The 18,368-nt window shown below is 43.7% G+C and overlaps 1 protein-coding gene across 1 annotated transcript in view; it reads right to left on the bottom strand.

Annotated features, from left to right (window-relative positions):
- Positions 1-18,368, bottom strand: part of LOC119412939 (3-hydroxy-3-methylglutaryl-coenzyme A reductase) — a 68,122-nt gene that overhangs the window by 41,942 nt on the left and 7,812 nt on the right. Inside the window, exons 9-17 of the mRNA XM_037679946.1 lie at positions 16,924-17,153; positions 16,676-16,842; positions 12,994-13,188; positions 11,017-11,175; positions 7,229-7,386; positions 7,015-7,120; positions 1,567-1,737; positions 286-426; positions 50-208 (exon numbers count right to left, since the gene is read on the bottom strand). Coding sequence (XP_037535874.1) covers positions 50-208; positions 286-426; positions 1,567-1,737; positions 7,015-7,120; positions 7,229-7,386; positions 11,017-11,175; positions 12,994-13,188; positions 16,676-16,842; positions 16,924-17,153 — 1,486 coding nt within the window. The remainder of the gene's footprint in view (positions 1-49; positions 209-285; positions 427-1,566; positions 1,738-7,014; positions 7,121-7,228; positions 7,387-11,016; positions 11,176-12,993; positions 13,189-16,675; positions 16,843-16,923; positions 17,154-18,368) is intronic.

The following is an 18,368-nucleotide window of genomic DNA, read 5'->3' as shown; positions in this document are numbered from 1 at the left end:
TGTGTGTGTGTGTGTGTGTGTGTGTGTGTGTGTGTGTGTGTGTGTGTACCTGGAGGCAGGCCTGCTGTGGGGGCAGATTGGTGCCCCCTCCCACAGTACCCAGTTCAATAGAGGGCATAGTGCAGCTGATGTACAGGTCTTCCCCTGTCGGTCCTGAAGACTCCATGAGTGTGATGCAGTTACTGCTACCAACAGACTGAGCTGGATCCTGGAGAACACACCTTCATGTATCATTCTTTAAGCTCACTGACATCATGCGAAACAAATCCACAAAAATAACTTTACCTGTCCACATGCGATGTAGATGGCAGCCACCAAATTGGCTGCATGTGCATTAAAGCCACCGATGCTTCCTGCCATGGCTGAGCCAACCAGGTTTTTCTGGATGTTGACATCGACCAGAGCCTCCGTTGATGTCTTTAAGACCTAATCCACCGGGACAGAGATGAGACATGAGTCACTGTCACTGACACCCTGTTTCTACAATAACGCCTGTTTCTCATTCCTATCAACTGTTGATTTCATATGAAAGTGTTACAAACTTTCCTCATTCAGAAAAGGGTGGATTGCTCTTTTCAGGACGAGGGTGAGGTTCTGTCTCAAGTGGAGGAGTTCAAGTATATCTGGGTTTTGTTCATGAGTGAGGGAAGAATGGAGCCTGAAACTGACAGAAGGATTGGTGCAGCATCTGCAGTATTGTGGACTCTGAGCTGGTCCATTGTGGTGAAGAGGGAGCTGAGCTGTAAAGCAAAGCTCTCTGTTTACCAGTCAGTCTACGTCCCTACCCTCACCTATGGTCACGAGCTCTGGGTAGTGACAGAAAGAATGAGATCGTGGATACAGGCAGTTGAAATGAGTTTCCTCTGCAGGGTAGCTGGACTCTCCCTTAGAGATAGGGTGAGAAGTTCAGTTATCAGGAGAGACTCGGAGTAGAACAGCTTCTCCTCCACATCGAGAGGAGCCAGTTGAGGTGGTTCGAGCATCTGGTAAGGATGCTTCCTGTGGGCGTATCCCTAGGGAGGTGCTTCGGGCATGTCTGACTGGGAGGAGACCCTGGGGGAGACCCAGGACACGCTGGAGAGACTATGTCTCTCGGTTGGCCTGGGAACACCTTGGAATCCTCCCAGAAGAGCTGGAAGAGGTGGCTGTGGAAAGTGATGTCTGGACCTCCATGCTCAAGATGCTGCCCCCGAGACCTGACTTCAGAACGATGGATGGAACGATCAATGGATGGAACGATTGGGTGGATGGATAGATGGATGGATGGACTTTGAAAAAATGATTCACATGTTGATTTCCTTCAGTCTTGACTGTCATAACAGCTGTTATTTTTCAGTCACAGTCTGCTCTCTTGCTGTACAAAATACTGCAACTCGACTCCTTACAGGCAAACACGAGATAATCACATGTCACCTGTCCTGGTTCTCAGCATTGGCTCCCCATTAAGTTTTTTTTTTTCCTTTATGATCTCAGATATTAAGAAAAGTCACAATATGAAAGACATGGACATTGTGTCTAATGCCTGAGTTGGGGGGTGGAAGGGTTAGAAATGCAGACTCTTCCTACCTCCCGGACCACCTTTGCTGGGATAGTGGCCTCGCAGACAGCAGACTTGCCCCTCCCATCAATCCAGTTGATGGCAGCTGGTTTCTTGTCTGTGCAGTAGTTTCCACTTACTGCAACAATCTGCAGCTCAGGGAAGTGATGCTGCAGTCGGTGAAGAGCCTGCTCCGTGCCCTGCAGAAAAATCAGGAAGTCAACACCAGAACTTCAATGCATCAAACACTTCTGCACCGTGCTGCAACTGTTCGAGTCCAGTTCAGCCACTAATGACCAACAAACTGTGAGAAAGGAGGAAAACCTTTTGCTACAGCCTGACTGTGTTTGGAACCAAGCAAGACCATCATTGTTTGAAAATTACTGTGTTTCTGTGCGGGGGAGTGGTAGCACAGCGGTTAAAGAAGGCACGCGTTTCAAACCCCCGACCGTATCCCTGATCAAAATTTGAGTGGAAAAGGTTTGGCACCCACACCTGCCTCCACCCTCATTTGCCTTACTCTAGGCACTTGAACAAGGTCTTTAACCCTCATGTATCCTAGATGGCAGCCCTCTGGTCCACAAAGAGGGCTGTGGTAGCTTTGTCGTTGCTTCAGGAAGAGCATCCAACATAAAACAATCGCCAAATTTTCATGCAAGTTGCTCACTGTGGCGACCAGATGCGCAGCTAGACTTTTTAGCAAGGAGTGTTATTTTAGAAGGCACAAATAAAGAAAACTACCGTACTCTGTTTCTCCAACCTATTAGCTAACAAACACCCATGTGACAATTTTCATAAGCCATAAGCATCTCTCTGTGTCTGTCTCTCTGTGTCTATCTGAGTCTGTCTGTGTGTGTCTGTGTGTGTCTGTGTGTATCTGTGTGTTACATGTCAAATTTTGAAAAAAAAATGAAAGTTTCTTTATTCAAACTGTCTTGACAGCAACACCAGTTTGGTCAGATTTGTAGATTCAGGACATCATGATTATTGTTACCGGTATTATTTTCTTCTTTCGGCTGCTCTCTTCTTCAGGGGTCACCACAGCGAACTAACTCAGACGAAGACTTGGTGATTGCTTGGTGAAACCAGATGCCCTTCCTGACGCAACCACAGACCACCAAGCTACCACAGCCCTCTGTGTGGAGCAGAGAGCTGCTCTCTAGAGCATCTGAGGGAGCAGATGGTGGGGGTTAAGGGCCTTGCTCAAGAGCCCAGAGTGGAGCAAATGAGGGTGGAGGCAGGTGTGTGTGTTTCACCTTTCCCACCCAAATTTTGAAGTTGTCCATCCAGGGAGTCAAATCAGCTTCCAATCACCGGCCCACCCTTTCTAATCTTTGTGCCACCACTCCCCCAGATTCAGGACAACATTATTCACCCTCAAAATCCCACAAGAAGCTGAATTTAACATTAGCACAGTCACAGAACTCTCTCTTCACAGTGCTCTCTCTTCATTAGAATGAAAGCCACCCTTCAATTAGCCACAGGCAGTATGGAATCAGAGAAAATGTTCAGCCTTCTCCCATTGTGTGGCACTGAAGACCTCTTCGGCACAGAGTAGAACAGTAGTCCTGGTTTGCAACTTGGTCACCCCAAAGATCATCAGTTGTGGAGGTTCGCTGTCCCTTGATTTAGCACATAAAGTACAGTGGGCTCTGTCCAGGATGAGCTTCTCCTCAATCCCAAAATGTTGTTTTTTAAGAAATTTGGTTATTAACTCTTTAGACCGTGGACCATTTGAGCACCACCAGCAGGCCTAAAAGTTGGATCTTACTCTGGATAATGCCATATGTCGTCATTACCCAGTACCAAAATATTCGGGGGAGTGGTGGCGCAGAGGTTAGAGAGGTGGGCCTGTGATCCGAAGATCGCCGGTTCACGCCCCGGCCCCGACAACATCAAAATTGTGGGTGGGGTAGGTGAAACACCCACACTTGCCCCCACCCTCTTTCGCCCCACTCTGGGCCCATGAGCAAGGCCCTTAACCCCCACTATCTGCTCCCTAAACAGGTCTCTCTTGAAAATTAGTTCCCGTGGCTCAATGAGACTAACCTGGATAAATAAAGGCTAAATGAAAAAAAAAATTCCTTCCATTGCTTGACGACATCACTGGTTGAAGTCAATAGTGGTTGAACCTCTGTCAGAGATGGGAGTTGAAGATCTTTCTAACAGGTTCTTCTGCCAAGCGTTCCCAGCAAACTCTTACTATACATTTTGGTCTACAGATTCTTTATAGCATCTTCCACCACTGTCTGTTCCAAATCACCACGAGGTGATGATCAGTTGACAACTCTGCTCCTTCCTGTCTTCTGCTGTGTCCAAGACATAGGGCTGCAGTATAAATGACAAGACTACAAAGTCTATCATTGACCCACGGCTAGGGCTTTAACAGACTACTTGAGTAATCTACACATCGATTCCTAGGACATCTATCGAGGTTTTTAATTTCACGTCGAGTATTCGTGGTGACGTCATTACGCCGCCGTTACGTCATTGCGTCACGTGTCACATGATCCGCATTGGCGCGGGTTACAAAATGGATTCCTCCAAGCAGACGGATGGAGCAGAGCAGGCCCAGTCTTGACAAACAGGTAGAAATGCATCAATAGTCTGGAAATATTTCACTAAAGATGAATCTTCTGGTTCAACTACCGTAAGGAAACAGAAAATGAAACAACTTCCTGACTGTTTGGAGCTCGTTGCGAACCAGTGTTACACCATATTTTGTGACAGTAGGGGGCGGTGTTGCATGCACTGTTGCCGGTCACTGAATATGGTGTAACACCGTGTCCAATCGACCCAACCAGAACCAGCTTCTGACCTTGTTTCACAAACAAAAAGCAAAAAAATTCATCTCTAAACCTATTAAAAAAAAAATCTACAAACATATTAATCTCTAAAACTAAACTTAATGCGCACCACAGCTGGCAGTGGTGCGGGGTGGGACCCCCACTGTTTTTAGTTTCGCTTTTGACATGCTGCACATTTCTTCACTTTTGCAGTTTAATAATAATAACTAATAGTTTAGTTTTTCCCGTGACTGATTTGCTGTATGATAAATGGTAGGGGCATAATATATGCTCCCAATGTTTTGTTGGTCTTTTTTTGGTAAATAATGACCTTTTTTGCGGTTTTATTTATTTATTTATTTTTGTATCTTTAGATCCTATGATGTCATCAAGTACTTGAGTTCTACTAGAGTTTTATTACGTTAATGTCGAGTTTAAAAATTATGTAGTCGTTCAACCCCTACCCACGGCCTAGGGTGTCCTGGTGCCATTTGCACTCATGGACACCCCCTGTATTCAAACATTGTGTGACTAGAACAGAAGTTGAAAAACAGAACACTACTTTGATTCAGATCAGAGAGACTGTTCCTCTCAATCATGCCCCTCTAGGTTACCCAAGGGGATACACTGATGCCCTTCAGTAAGACAATGAAGTCTCTAGCATGAGCACTTCCCAGCACCCCTGCTATGGACTCCAAAGAGCTGGGACATAGGCACAAACAACAGTTTGAGCCTCTCCCCCCCACCCGAATGCTCTGGGAAGTGACCCACACATATACGGAGGAAAACTCAACACACAGGCACCAAGCTGGGGTGGGTGGGTTATTATTATTATTATTATTTTTATTACTTTATTTTACCAGGAAGAAATCCATTGAGATCATCAATCTCTTTTACAAGGATGTCCTGGACAATATGCAAATACAGCAACACAGTCTTAAAAACAATAACAATAGTATTAAAATATTTACAACAAAACATCCATTAGTAAAACATAAAATGCAATGCAAGTAAAAAAAAATAAAAAAAAATTAGGCCCACACCAGTCCGATACGTCTCACGATGGGCAACTCAAAAGTAGAATTAGGTCCAGCCTCTCAAATATATTGTCTCCAGAGCCTCACTGTATCTAATCCAACAAATTTTCTATCATGGTAATTCACACGTCATCACGAGTGTCTTAGGCTCACCTCAAAAGCACAATACTTCACTTCACAATACGTCACTTCAGCACTTGCTCTTGTCAAGGGCGGAAGGCCTTTCCCCTCCTCTCCCTCTCCACTTTACTTTGCTCTGTACTGTCTGTGAAACTGCTTCAGAACCTCTCTTCTACAAATCTTCCAAATCGTAATTCTACTATGGATTTGGTCAGTTGGTCCCTCAACATAATTGATAACATTTCTTTGTAGAGAAGACAGGCTTTAGGCGAGCCAATTTGCCCTGTTGGCACACACGCAGCTGGATGTCTCATCGACTTGGAAGACTTTATGAAGTGTCTATCTCTGCTGTCAATCGAAGATGTTACGGGTGCATATATAATTGGCTTTATGATAACTGGTTTCCTGCTTTTTTGATTTGGCTGGTTCCTGGTCTATCAATAAACAAGAAAGTCGTTGGCAGCAAATTTGGCTCTAGTCAAGCTGCCTGCCTTATGTGATGGCTTGGTTCGTGCTTCGAGTATCCAGACTCAATTTATTTTGGCAGGATGGATCAGATCTAGGGGAATACTCTCAGGCATGGTCTAGTGGTGTGGCCATTTAATTTGGACGTTTCGGAACCGAGAGGACCGACACAGACTCGAGGTAGACATAATCAGTAAAGCTCTGCCTGTGCCCAAAACAATCATGTTTATTTGAATTCAGCTCCCAGACTGGCCTTGACAGGCCACCTTATCTTAATTCGCCTGGAAGCTCTGTAAACCTTGATGCTCTGACACCCCACCCACCCCCCCACCCCCCACCCCCCACCCCACCTCCCACCGAGGAAGTCTACGGACCAATCAGAGGGGCCCAGCTGAATAAACATTCTGTCATCATTTCAGAATTCTTTGTATTCTATCTGACGTCCTCCTTGGCCATCCTTGGCACCCCCTGAGAGTGTACAGATCTCTCCAGAGGGAACTATGTGAACTGAGCGATTATACCACGCTTATCAGAACTCTGCAGTGCCTCTGTGAGTTGTCTCTGGACATCAATCAATCAACCTTGACATGCTCATCGCCCTTGCGTCCCCCTCGCGCCCCCCCCCCCCCCCCCCCCCCCCCCCCACACACACAGAATGTCAGTGTTATGTGCTTGTGTGCAAGGTTTATTTCATTTTCAGGCTATTAATCTTCAGCCAAAGATTAAGAGCATGTTAGGATTTTTTTGCCGAAACAGATCTCACTTGTAAATGAGTCTTCGAGGATCAATGCGATTTATCTGTTTAAATAAAGGTTGAATGAAAAAACAAAACTGTATTCTGACTCTTGCACAGGATCTCTCCTCTGATGTCTCATCAATCAGTCCCAAACAGTTGTTGCCCAGTGAGATACTACCTTCAAATTATTGGGCTGAGGATGAAAGCCTTTTGTCCCAATTGGAAGATGACTTCCCTACCAAGCTGGACTAAATTTATGTCCCAAGTCTTTAGAGCTTAGAGCTAGAGAATCTTAGCCCAACTACAGTATGAAAACCACATTTTGAAGGGTACCTTAGAGATCATATTCATCCCCATGGCGTCTCCAGTTCTGGAGTGGAAACGAATGTAAAGATTTCTCCCAGCCAGACCAACCAGCAGCTTCTGGAGCCGAGCGAACCTGCCAAAGCACCACCATGTTGAATTTTATACAAGATAAGAACCAAAAGAGTTGCAACTAGGTATGTGCTTTCAAAAGGTCTGTTTGCAGCAAAACTTTACAATTTACCTGCTGGTGTTGTCAAAAGCATCTTTGATGTCCTGAAAACCATCTGGACTCTCGAGCCAGGCTTTGACCTCAGCAGCCCTGCAGGCTGAGGGGAGCCTAACAACAGGTCCACGGGTCATGCTGTCGGCTAGAACACGACTGCTGGCTCCGCCACCCAGCTACAGCAAGCAGACCATAAAAAAGAAATATGAACTAGTGTTAGATGATGTGATCAAAGGAAATAACAAATGTCTCACAAAGAAATAGACATTTTACTAAAGCTTAAGAGAAATTCATTGGATGTACATCTACAACTGATTAACTTTTGGTGTCACCTCAATTCAAAATGGACACCACAGCCAACTGATCTTAATCTCCCCCAAAAATAGCTATAAATCTGTCGGTTTTATCAATGTTGACCTAAAATATGATATGGTAGTAGCTGCAAGTCACCACAACGCTTATAGTGAACACTTACTGATTGCTCAAGACAATTGTTTAAAACCATAATTCTGTCAATTTTATCTTCCTGATGAATCTTCCTGCGCTCCGTCCCCCCGGCTTCCCTGCTTGCACTCTTTCGTCTTGTGAACCCTTAAAGAGCCTCATCTGGACAATGGCTGAGAGGGGGGCTCTGGACTATGCTACGACCTTCCCTTAAAATTCAATGTCTTCACCGCCTATATGTACATGTATAACGTCTGTTTATGTTGCTTTGCCGTGGTAGGTTTTTTTGATGCCTCAAATCGTGCCCTGTCTAGGACAAGGTGTGAGAGATCTTTTTTTTTCTACCGTCTCTCCTCATGTTTTCTTCCCTTTTCTCATCTAAGCAAAAATATTAATATGAGGAAGAATAAGAGGGCCGCGCTAATTAGCAGCAGCTTTGTGCACTTTGTCCATCTTTCAGATGGCTGTACATGTTCTCGCTGTATCTCGGTGCAATGATAATAAAGCTTATTCTGATTCTACCGACGACGGGACCTCTGCCAAGGATGTGAACAAATTTTTTTTCTGGATGTAAATCTCTTTTTTTTAATGATTGTTTTCTCTGGTATCGGATGCTGTGAATCTGGAAGGATTTTTACTGAAACCTCTTTGTTTTTGGACATATGTTATGATGTGTAGCCATGGCAACAATGTGTTTTTTTTAACAACTAGGAGCAGCTGATTAAGATCACAAAAGCTCAGATATTACCTCATCTACAGCCCCAAAGCCCAAATGAGTTGAAAAGGAGGCACCGTGGATATGTATTCCCATCTACCTGGCAGAGGTGCTCAAGTGCCTGATTGCCGAGATCCTGTAGCTGGCGGGAAACGCGGCTTGTGACAATTAAAAGACCAGGATCATCCCCCGAAACCTGCAGTTGGCTGTCCGCAACAACGAGGGGCTCAACAAGCTGATGGGAGGAGTGACCATCACTCGAGGAGGAGTTCTGCCTGGCATTCAGATGGTCCTGCTCTGTGGTCCTTCTGCCCAGTAGGACCAAGAGGACTGCCATGTCCGGGTGGATGGATCAGCATCTATGGCCATATTATTCAGATTCGCTGTGGGATGGACCGCTGCAGGGATTCTTCCTGCCCACAGCCATCAGAATCTAGAACAACTCTTAAATTAATCCAGGATAATGAGCTACAAGAACACTTGATTTATTTTTGGGATTAATAAAGTATTTTTGAATTGAATGGTTTTTGGAGTCCGTCTTCTGGACGGACCGTTTAAAAAAAAAAAAATCCATCCAGAGGACCTGACTTAACTTTGGTGCATTTTTTCTACCTGGATTATTGAGCAGCATCAGGACATTCTTATGTATCTTTAGCTGTGTGTTTTGGATCATTATCCCGTTGGAAGACACGCAATCTATGACTGAGACTAAGGTTTGTGTCACTGGGCAGCCTATTTTGTTCAGAATGCTTTGATAGTCTTGAAATTTTTTAACCCTGCACAGATTCAAGGCACCCTGTGCTAGATGCAGCAAAGCAGCCCCAGAACAGAACAGAGCCTCCTCCATGTTTCCCTGTAGGCAGGGGTGATTCTAGATTCTGACCTTTAGGGGTGATGAGCCCCCAGTTCGGACAATGGCTCTCGGCTTGAACAACACAGTTGTCAATGGTGTCAGAAGCATTTGTAAAGTTGGGGGGGTGGGGGGGGGGGTACTGGTGGGGGGGTCTGAAGGTCCTCCCTCTGAAAATTTTTAATAAAGTAGATGCAATTTCCTGGATTCTGTTGTATTTTAATGGGTTGTTAAACATCTACATTTACTTACATAAGTAAACACTTGATTCAATAACTATTTTAGAGAACAACAAGACGTAGCCTGACAAACAGCTCTCCTTGTGTGAATAGAGCACGCTCCAATTCTCTCATGCATCCTAACCCTGAGCTAATTGTACTGCTCATGAGGTCGCCCGCTGGCCTTCATCCATCTTTTATGATTTTTCCAAACTTCATTTAGTTGTTAAATGGAATAAACTTCCACTCTCTGAACACTCAGGGTAACACAGTTTGAATTACATGTTCTCCACTGGCAATGTTTATTCATTTTTCTGATGATTTTTCATGACTGACTGCAAAGCATCCATAAAGCAAAACACTGACAATGTTGTCGGAGGAAAAGGGGGTGGAGCTCCTGCAGGAAAGGGGTGTTTACCTTCAGGACAAATTGAAATTGCTAATTGGTCAGTTGCTAACGAGCCTACTGGATTGATTGACAAGTGGCATTGAGGATCCGACTAGTGCAAAAAAAATCATAGATTTCACTGGCCCGTTTAAGACCGTCATCATTTATTCCATATTTATTCCAAGTTTATTCAATATTTTGGTGAATCTAAGGTTTGAGAACGGTTTCCTTACAAAATCCTAATGATGGTTTCTTTATTTTTCAGGGTTTATGAGTTAAAATTTAAAAGAGGCTAACATCTCCACTGCATACCACATTTACCTCAATCTCTGTAAAACTCAGTTATAGCCATTTTTGTGTTTGCAAAGATTGCTTTGTTGTGGTGGCCATCTTGATTTGGGCTGTTTCCATAAAAAGTAACAACTAAGATACTTCACAGAACCTTCAAGCTTCTAGTGCTCTGGTATAAGAATCAAACTTTTTTTGTTAAAAAAAATATATATATAAAGTAGCTTAATGTGTTTTTTGTATTAGAATTAGAAAAATTGAGACAGGTTTTTGTATTATAATTAGAAAAAATAAAAAGAGTTATTCATTTTGTTCTGTTACTTGAAAATTATTGTGATTGAACTAATTGTGTGGAAAAAAAGGGGCAGATATAATAAGATTTTTTCTTCTTCTGCTGCCTTTCATTTTAAATCTCTTGTATTTTTTATATTGTTATGAAATTGTTTTGTATTTTTTAAAATGAATAAACTTTATACCATACCATAAACTTGAAACTAAGCTTGGGTCTGTTATGTGAACAGAGTTCCCGAACTCTAATTTTACTACTAAAACTGATGATTGCCGTGGTTCTTTATAGCTGCTGTTTCTGAAGATAAATACTACTTCAAGCTCCTCCAAGCTGCCAGTTTGTGACAAAATACAAAAGAGCAGTTTGAGATTCTTCTTGAAGTTCACAAAAATGCTTCTTAAGGTTTCTGCCTCTTTGATACTGTTATGATGTTGGTACGTTGAAAAGTGGAACTGCAGAGTGATGTATATCCACACCTAATTGGAGGAAAATGTAAGGCCTAATAATTTTCTAGACATACATTTATTGTAGAACAACCATCAGAAAGCTCTATGACTGGAAGATGTTATCATAGTGTTGTGTAAGACATGTTTCAGATGTTTTCAACAACTCACTGCGATTGCTCGGCAGCCACGGTTTGTGCTTGCAACAAGACAACCTTCTGTTGTTGCCAGGGGAACCTGAAACTGTTTACCATCCAGGTGTAGTGGTCCAGCCACACCCACAGGGACTGGAATGTAACCAATCACGTTCTCACAGCAGGTGCCCAGAACCTGAAAATAACCATGATGAAAAAGGAAGTCCAGAGTTGGGAGCTGGAGTTTCAGACAAATGTTTTCTCATCTTTGACTCCAAACAATAAAATATTCAATATACTTCTGTACTTGAAGACATTTCACTTCCCATACAGGGAGCGTTCCTCCTAAAAAACTGAAATGTGCGGAGTTTCAATTTTTAAGATATTTATTTCTACTCCAGTACTCTACTGTAGGTACTAGTTAGAGTTAACAGAAACTCATCAACATAAAACATTGTTTTTGAACAATTTGGAGTGATTGTATAAGACATATACCAGTATGTATGTGTGTGTGTGTGTGTGTGTGTGTGTGTGTGTGTGTGTCCATCCATCCATTATCTTTACCCGCTTATTCCATTTTGGGTCACAGGGGTCGCTGGTGCCCATGTCCAGCAATCACTGTGCGAGGGGCGGGGTACACCCTGGACGGGTCTCAAGTCCATCACAGGGCCACATAGAGACAAACAACCATTCACTCTCTCACTCACACCTAGGGACAATTTAGAGTTACCAATCAGTCTAACATGCATGTTTTTGGTCTGTGGGAGGAAACCGGAGTACCCGGAGAAAACCCACGCATGCACGGAGAGAACATGCAAACTCCACCCAGAAAGGCCCCTGGACCGGGGTTTGAGCTAAAGACCTGCTCGCTGAGAGGCAGCAGCTCTACCAGTTGTGCCACCGTGCTGCCCGTGTGTATATGTATATAATTTAAAATTAGAATAAAAATTCAAATCTACCAGTAGTTCCCCTGAATTAGGACAACTGTTCTAAAACCAGTGTCCTCAACATTACATTGCAGGGTTCTCAGGAAGCAAATAGTTTAGTATAAATTTAAATATAGGAGATGACAAGCTTCAATAAATTTAATGACAGTGCTTTTCTAAATAAGTAATATCAACTGTAAATATATATAAATATTAAATAAAACTAAATCAGACTAATGTATAACCTAACTCCAGGATTGTTGTCTGATATAAAAATATATTTTACAAGGTTTTAAGTTGCCTTCATACCTATTCAAACATATATTTTGTGTGTGTTACTTATAATATTTAGACACTCTTTGATGGTTTGCAGAGGGACGGAGGGGTGCAGCGTGTTCTCTTTAGGAATGCTTTAATAAGTTTAGGAGTATTTCTGGCAGCAGAGCTTGGAAGTCACAGCGCTCAGTTGCCTGGGAAAGCATGTTTTCAAGGTCAGGTTATTGCCTTGGTTTTGTACAACATGTTTTTATGAGATACCGACTTTCTGTCTGTCCTTCTGATAACCATCAAACTTGTTTTTCACTGCTCTCACGCGATCCGGTCAGGGAGGGGTATTTAAGAAACACAAGTACTGTGACAGAGTTAGAAGTCTGCTGCGGACCAGCGCGCGGTGCCCAGCTGTTGGTGTGATTCCTGTCACTCGGGTCGAAGGCTTCCCGACCACGTGTCACGGTGAGGGGCTCTCATATCAATTTGTGTGTAAAGAGTGTACAAGTGTACATGTTTTGCTTGGCTGTTTTCTGTGGCAGATTAATAAATGACACTATTATTTCTAGCAGGACAGTCTCCTTGTTTTTATTTCCTCTCGTGTGAATTATTGGGGCCGACCGTTCACGAACCTTTGTTAAAGAAATTTCATAAAACACTGTCTTTGTCGATTATACTACCGGTATATGATAATGTGACAATGTATGACAACATAATGAATGCCAAATTCTGTTCTGGCTTATGGTTTTGGTGGACCAGCCCAGGATGGTCAGAGGCCACCCCAATAAAACATTTCTAGAAGAGCCACTAACCAGCATTACCTTTGAATAATCATAGTTGGTGTATGGCAGGGAGGAAAGTGCAGAAGGAGAGGAAAGCTTAGCAGAGATCATCTGTCGTCGTATGGACACTCCTCTCTCTGGTTTCTCCATCAGAGCCTCCAGTTTGTACGCAGGGACGTGTTTGGAAGCCACGAGGAGCATGATCTCAGCATCACTCAGATGATGGGGCCCCAGCTGTAGAGGACACAATCTTACTGTTTTATCTGCTTTGAGAGGTTAAGATTTTCATCAGTGGTTATGAGGTACAGGTAAACTCAACTTGTTTATATTTATACTAAACTAAGAACACGTAAAACTCACCTAACTAACTAGCACTCTGTTGAAAACTAACAGCAATACTAATAGAATAAACCAAGCAGTACGTGGACCTCAATGAGGGACTTGATTAGTGAATATATAAAGTTTTTCAGGACTAGAATTGAACTGGGGAATGCACGTAAACCTTAACATTTTTGGTGAAGGATATTCAAGTGGGTTACACTGTTTAGACCAGGGGTGTCCACACTTTTTCATCATGGGAGCGCCTTTTAAAATGACCAACTCAAAGTGATCTACCTACTTTAAGGCCCCGTTTACACGAGAACAACCTCTGGAAACGTTAGTGTTTTTTCAGTGTTTATTAGGGGTAATAAACAGAAAATGAGTGGGTTTACACGAAAACACTGTAGTTTCCATGTCAGTCGGGTTGCCAGATAATAAATCATGAACTATAATACTGTCGCTTTAAAATGGTAGACTGTACTTATATAGCGCCTTTCTATCTTATTTCAAGATAGTCAAAGCGCTTTACACTACAATCTGTGCTTCATTTACCCATTCATACAGCACTCTACTAGATCTCTACAAAACTAATTGAACAAATAATTCTAAAGAGACTAATCAGTGATTTCGATCACATTCATACACTGATGGGACACACATCAGAGGCTATGAGGGGTTCAGTGTCTTGCCCAGGGACACTTAAGCATGTGACTGCTGGTGGGTTCGAACCCCCAGCTCTCCCATTGGAGGACGACTGCTCTAACCACTCAGCCACAACTGCCCCAAAATTATATTTACCTAAACTGTCATATGTGCTGAGTAAAGATATTCCAAGATGAGGTGTGTGCTGTGTTTGTTCAACATGTGCACAGAAAAGGTGGGGGTAAATAAGACATTATAAATTTATCTGGCAACCCTGATGCAGGGCTCAGCTGCTTTTATTGTACATGCAGCGTCTGCATGACAGTTATGTCCAAACTGTTGAATACACCAACGTCTCTTTAGACTCTGGATTTTATTAGTTTTGCTGCAATATGATGAAAAAGGGTGAGCAGCGCAAAAACACTCTGCTCTCTGCCACCTGTTGTTATTTATTATAACTGTTGTTATTTATTATAACTGTTATCATTTATTATAACTGTTACTATTTATTATAACTGTTATTATTTATTATAACTGTTGTTATTTATTATAACTCTTGTTAGTGCTGAAATACATTAAGTGACCCACATCAAACAACCATCAACATCAACGATGACCCTCACCAGTACACATACTGCGAGAATTGATCAACAGAGGACGCCATCTCCTCTGTGGTCCACACTGCTCTCACCCACCTGGAGCAGAAGGACTCCTACGTCTGTATGATCTTTGTGGACTTCACATCTGCCTGCAATACCATAACCCCCCAAACCCTGATGGACAAACTACTCACACTAGGACTAAGCCCCTCCATTTGCAACTGGGTCCTAGACTTCTTAACAAACAGACCACAGTTTGTGAGGATCCACAACTTCTCCTCCTCCACCATAACCCTCAGCACTGGCTCACCTCAGGGATGTGTGCTGAGCCCTCTCCTGTTTACTCTGCTCACATCTAACTGTGCACCTACCCATCCAGGCTGTTTTATTGTAAAGTTTGCAGATGATACAGTGATGGTTGGATGCATCACAAACAACGAGTCCAGCTACAGGTAGGAGGTGGAACACCTGGAGAGCTGGTGCAAAGAGAATAACCTTCACATTAATGTGAAGAAGACGAAGGAGATGGTTGCAGACTTCAGAAGGAACACAACTACCCCCACCCCCACTGAACATAGGAGGATCTGAGGTGAAAGTGTTCAAACGAAGACAGAAGGTAAGGAAAAGGAATAGAAACACATTCAAGAAGCTCTTCAAACATGTGGATATCCTAACTGGGCTTTTGTCAAGTCAGTGAGGAAATCTACAAAACACACCAATAAACTGAAAAAGGAGAACAGCAGACGTAAAAACATTGTCATCCCTTATGTTGCTGGAGTATCAGAGAAATTCAGAAGGATCTTCAACAAACACAAGATCCCAGTACATTTCAAACCCAGCAGGACTCTCAGACAGAGGCTGGTCCACCCTAAGGACAAAACACCTATACACAAACAGAGTGGTGTAGTGTATGTGGTCCAGTGCAGCGAGGACTGTCCAGACCTCTACATTGGAGAAACTAAACAGCCTCTTCACAGAGGCATGGCTCAACACAGGAGAGCCAGCTCTACAGGACAAGACTCAGCTGTTCACCTCCACCTCACAGATAAGGGACACTCTTTTGAGGACCAAAATGTGCACATTTTGGACCGAGAACACAGATGGTTTGAGAGGGGGTGAAGGAAGCAATTTATGTAAAAAGAGAAAAGCCGTCTCTTAACAGAGGAGGAGGCCTCAGATTTCCACTTTCAAAAACCTATAATGCAACTTTAAAACGGATTCCCAGCCGGTTTTCACACCTGATGGAAACAGAGGGGCCTCGTCTGTGAATAAGAGGAACAAAAGACTCTTACTGTTAAGGTTGTTTAGGTGTGAATTGCCAATCTACATATGTGTGTGTGTGTCTTATCTCACTCAGCCTTATAACCTGAATCTCTCACTCTCTGCTCTTTGAATTGAGAAAGCTCCTCGGATGAGGAGCGAAACGTCTTCGGTTACAAATAAAGTCCAGTTGTTTTTGTATTGAACGCTTTTTGACTAGTGCTTAGTGTTTTCTTAGTTTAGCGTATTTCTTAGTTCATATCTTAGAACTTATTGCTGTTTTACTCTACAATTTATATTTTTGTTGGATGTAACAGGGACCCTGTTTACATAATGTCATTCCACCACATGACACAAAGAAACTCTGACTTTGACTGCAGCCGCCTGTAGTGTGCATGTGCAACTTCAAACTTGGATCATTTCATATCTCCGTGGAGGGGTTCCCCCAAAAATCTCCTCTCTGAGACCTGGATTCAGAAACCTTTGGTTTCAGAGAGAACGAGGGCTGTTGTCTGTAAATGAACGGATGTTTGACGTCGTGTAAACAGGGCCTCAGACTGGCTGCCCCGTCTGTCAATCAGGAGACAAATTTCATAGATGGATGATAGACTGACGTTTAATTTTTAATGTCATGAGTTCTACCCATAATACCTTTGAGATGGACTGGTAGATCACCATCAACATATTGGACAACCCTGCTTATTTGCTTAGTTAAATTCCAGTGATGACCTTTTGTTGACCAGGCATAGTTTCCCTCAGCTACTCTGTCTTACCTTTTCATACTCACCTGTCTGCCATTGTAATCGACACGTCTGCATTCAGCAATCAGCTTCCCAGTACTTTAACTCCAGTTTTTGTTTCAGAAAAGCTTAATTTGCCCACCAGTAGTGATGACTCACCTCAGGATTTTTAAAGATGGACACACATTCATCCAATCCTCTGGGTCTCTTAGGGAAACTGGGCTCAGTGACCTCAGACTTTCTCTCTTCTATTTCTTCTTCTTCTCCAATAACAAACAAGGTCTTTTGCTCAGTGGTGAGGGCTGGAAACGGCCGAATAACTTCATCTATGGAAACAAGGCAGAGCTGGAAATCACAAAGCTGCAGGAGTTTATTAGCTCCAAACTCATCATTGGAGACACACACACCTCTCTCTGCCCTGCAGGTAGAGGCAGAAGCTGAGAATTTGCGGTCAGCTGGCTCCCTGATGCAGCAGGTCTCCACGTGGAGCAGGTTTGGGGTTCGGGGAGCCAGAGAGATGGGACTCTTCAAGGACAGCACAGACTCCGTCTCAGACTGCTCAAAGAAGATGTACTTGACAGCTAGCAGCAGGGCGAGGAACAGACAGATCACCTGCTCCAAGTCCATAGTGATCATTCTGCAGGGCAACATACACAGATTTAGATTTTTATAAGATGACAGAAACTACCAGACAGAAGTTATTTCAGCCAGATACATGAAGTGATTTTTCACTCATTGGGAAAGTTATTTGAACCTCAGGGTACACTGTGTGTGTGTGTGTGTGTGTGTGTGTGTGTGTGGGGGGGGGGGGGCTCCGTGAGTATGGGATTGGGTCTTCGTTGTTACGGGCTGTTCCGTCTCTATACAAACGGTGCGAGTTTGGTTCTCGTTACCATTAGTAAGTTGGACCATTCAGGGTGGGGATTCTGTTCATAACTTTTATGGACAGAATTTCTCGATGTAGCCATGGGGAGGAGGGAGTCCAGGTCAGTGGCCTCAGGATTCCATCTCTGCTCTTTGCAGATGATGTGGTCCTGTTGACGTCATCATGCCGTGATCTTCAGCTCTCACTTCAGCAGTTCACAGCTGAGTGTGATGCATCTGGGATGAGAATCAGCACCTCCAAATCTGAGGCCATGGTCCTCAGTCAGAAAAGGGTGGATTTCTCTCTTCAGGTCGAGGGTGAGGTTCTGTCTAAAGTGGAGGACTTCAAGTATCTCTGGGTTTTGTTCACGAGTGAGGGAAGAATGGCGCATGAGATTGATAGACGAATTGGTGCAGCGTCTGCAGTATTGCGGACTCTGTGCCGGTCCACTGTGATGAAGAGTGAGATGAGCTGTAAGGCAAAGCTCTCTGTTTACCAGTCAGTCTAAGTTCCTACCCTCACCTATGGTCACAAGCTCTGTGTAGTGACTGAAAGAATGAGATCGTGGATACCTCTGCAGGGTAGCTGGACTCTCCCTTAGAGATAGGGTGAGAAGTGCAATTATCAGGAGAGACTCAGAGTAGAGCCACTGCTCCTCCACATCGAGAGGAGCCAGTTGAGGTGGTCCATCTGGTCAGAATGCTCCCTGGGTGCCTCCCTAGGGAGGTGCTTCAGGCATATCCAACTGGGAGGAGACCCCAGGGAAGTCCCAGGACAACTGAGGGACTATGTCTCTCAGAGAGACGTAGTCCCTCAGTTGTCCTGGGAACACCTTGGAGTCCTCCCAGAAGAGCTAGAAGAGAAGGCTGTGGAAAGAGATGTCTGGACCACCCTGCTCAAGCTGCTGCCCTGAGACATGACTTAAGAACAAGAGGAAGATGATGGATGGATGGATGGATGGATGGATGGATGGATGGATGGATGGAT

Source organism: Nematolebias whitei, chromosome 8 (genome assembly GCF_014905685.2).
Source record: "Nematolebias whitei isolate Nwh7 chromosome 8, NemWhi1, whole genome shotgun sequence".
Lineage (NCBI taxonomy): Eukaryota > Metazoa > Chordata > Actinopteri > Cyprinodontiformes > Rivulidae > Nematolebias > Nematolebias whitei.
This window is presented reverse-complemented; position numbering and strand designations above follow the sequence as displayed.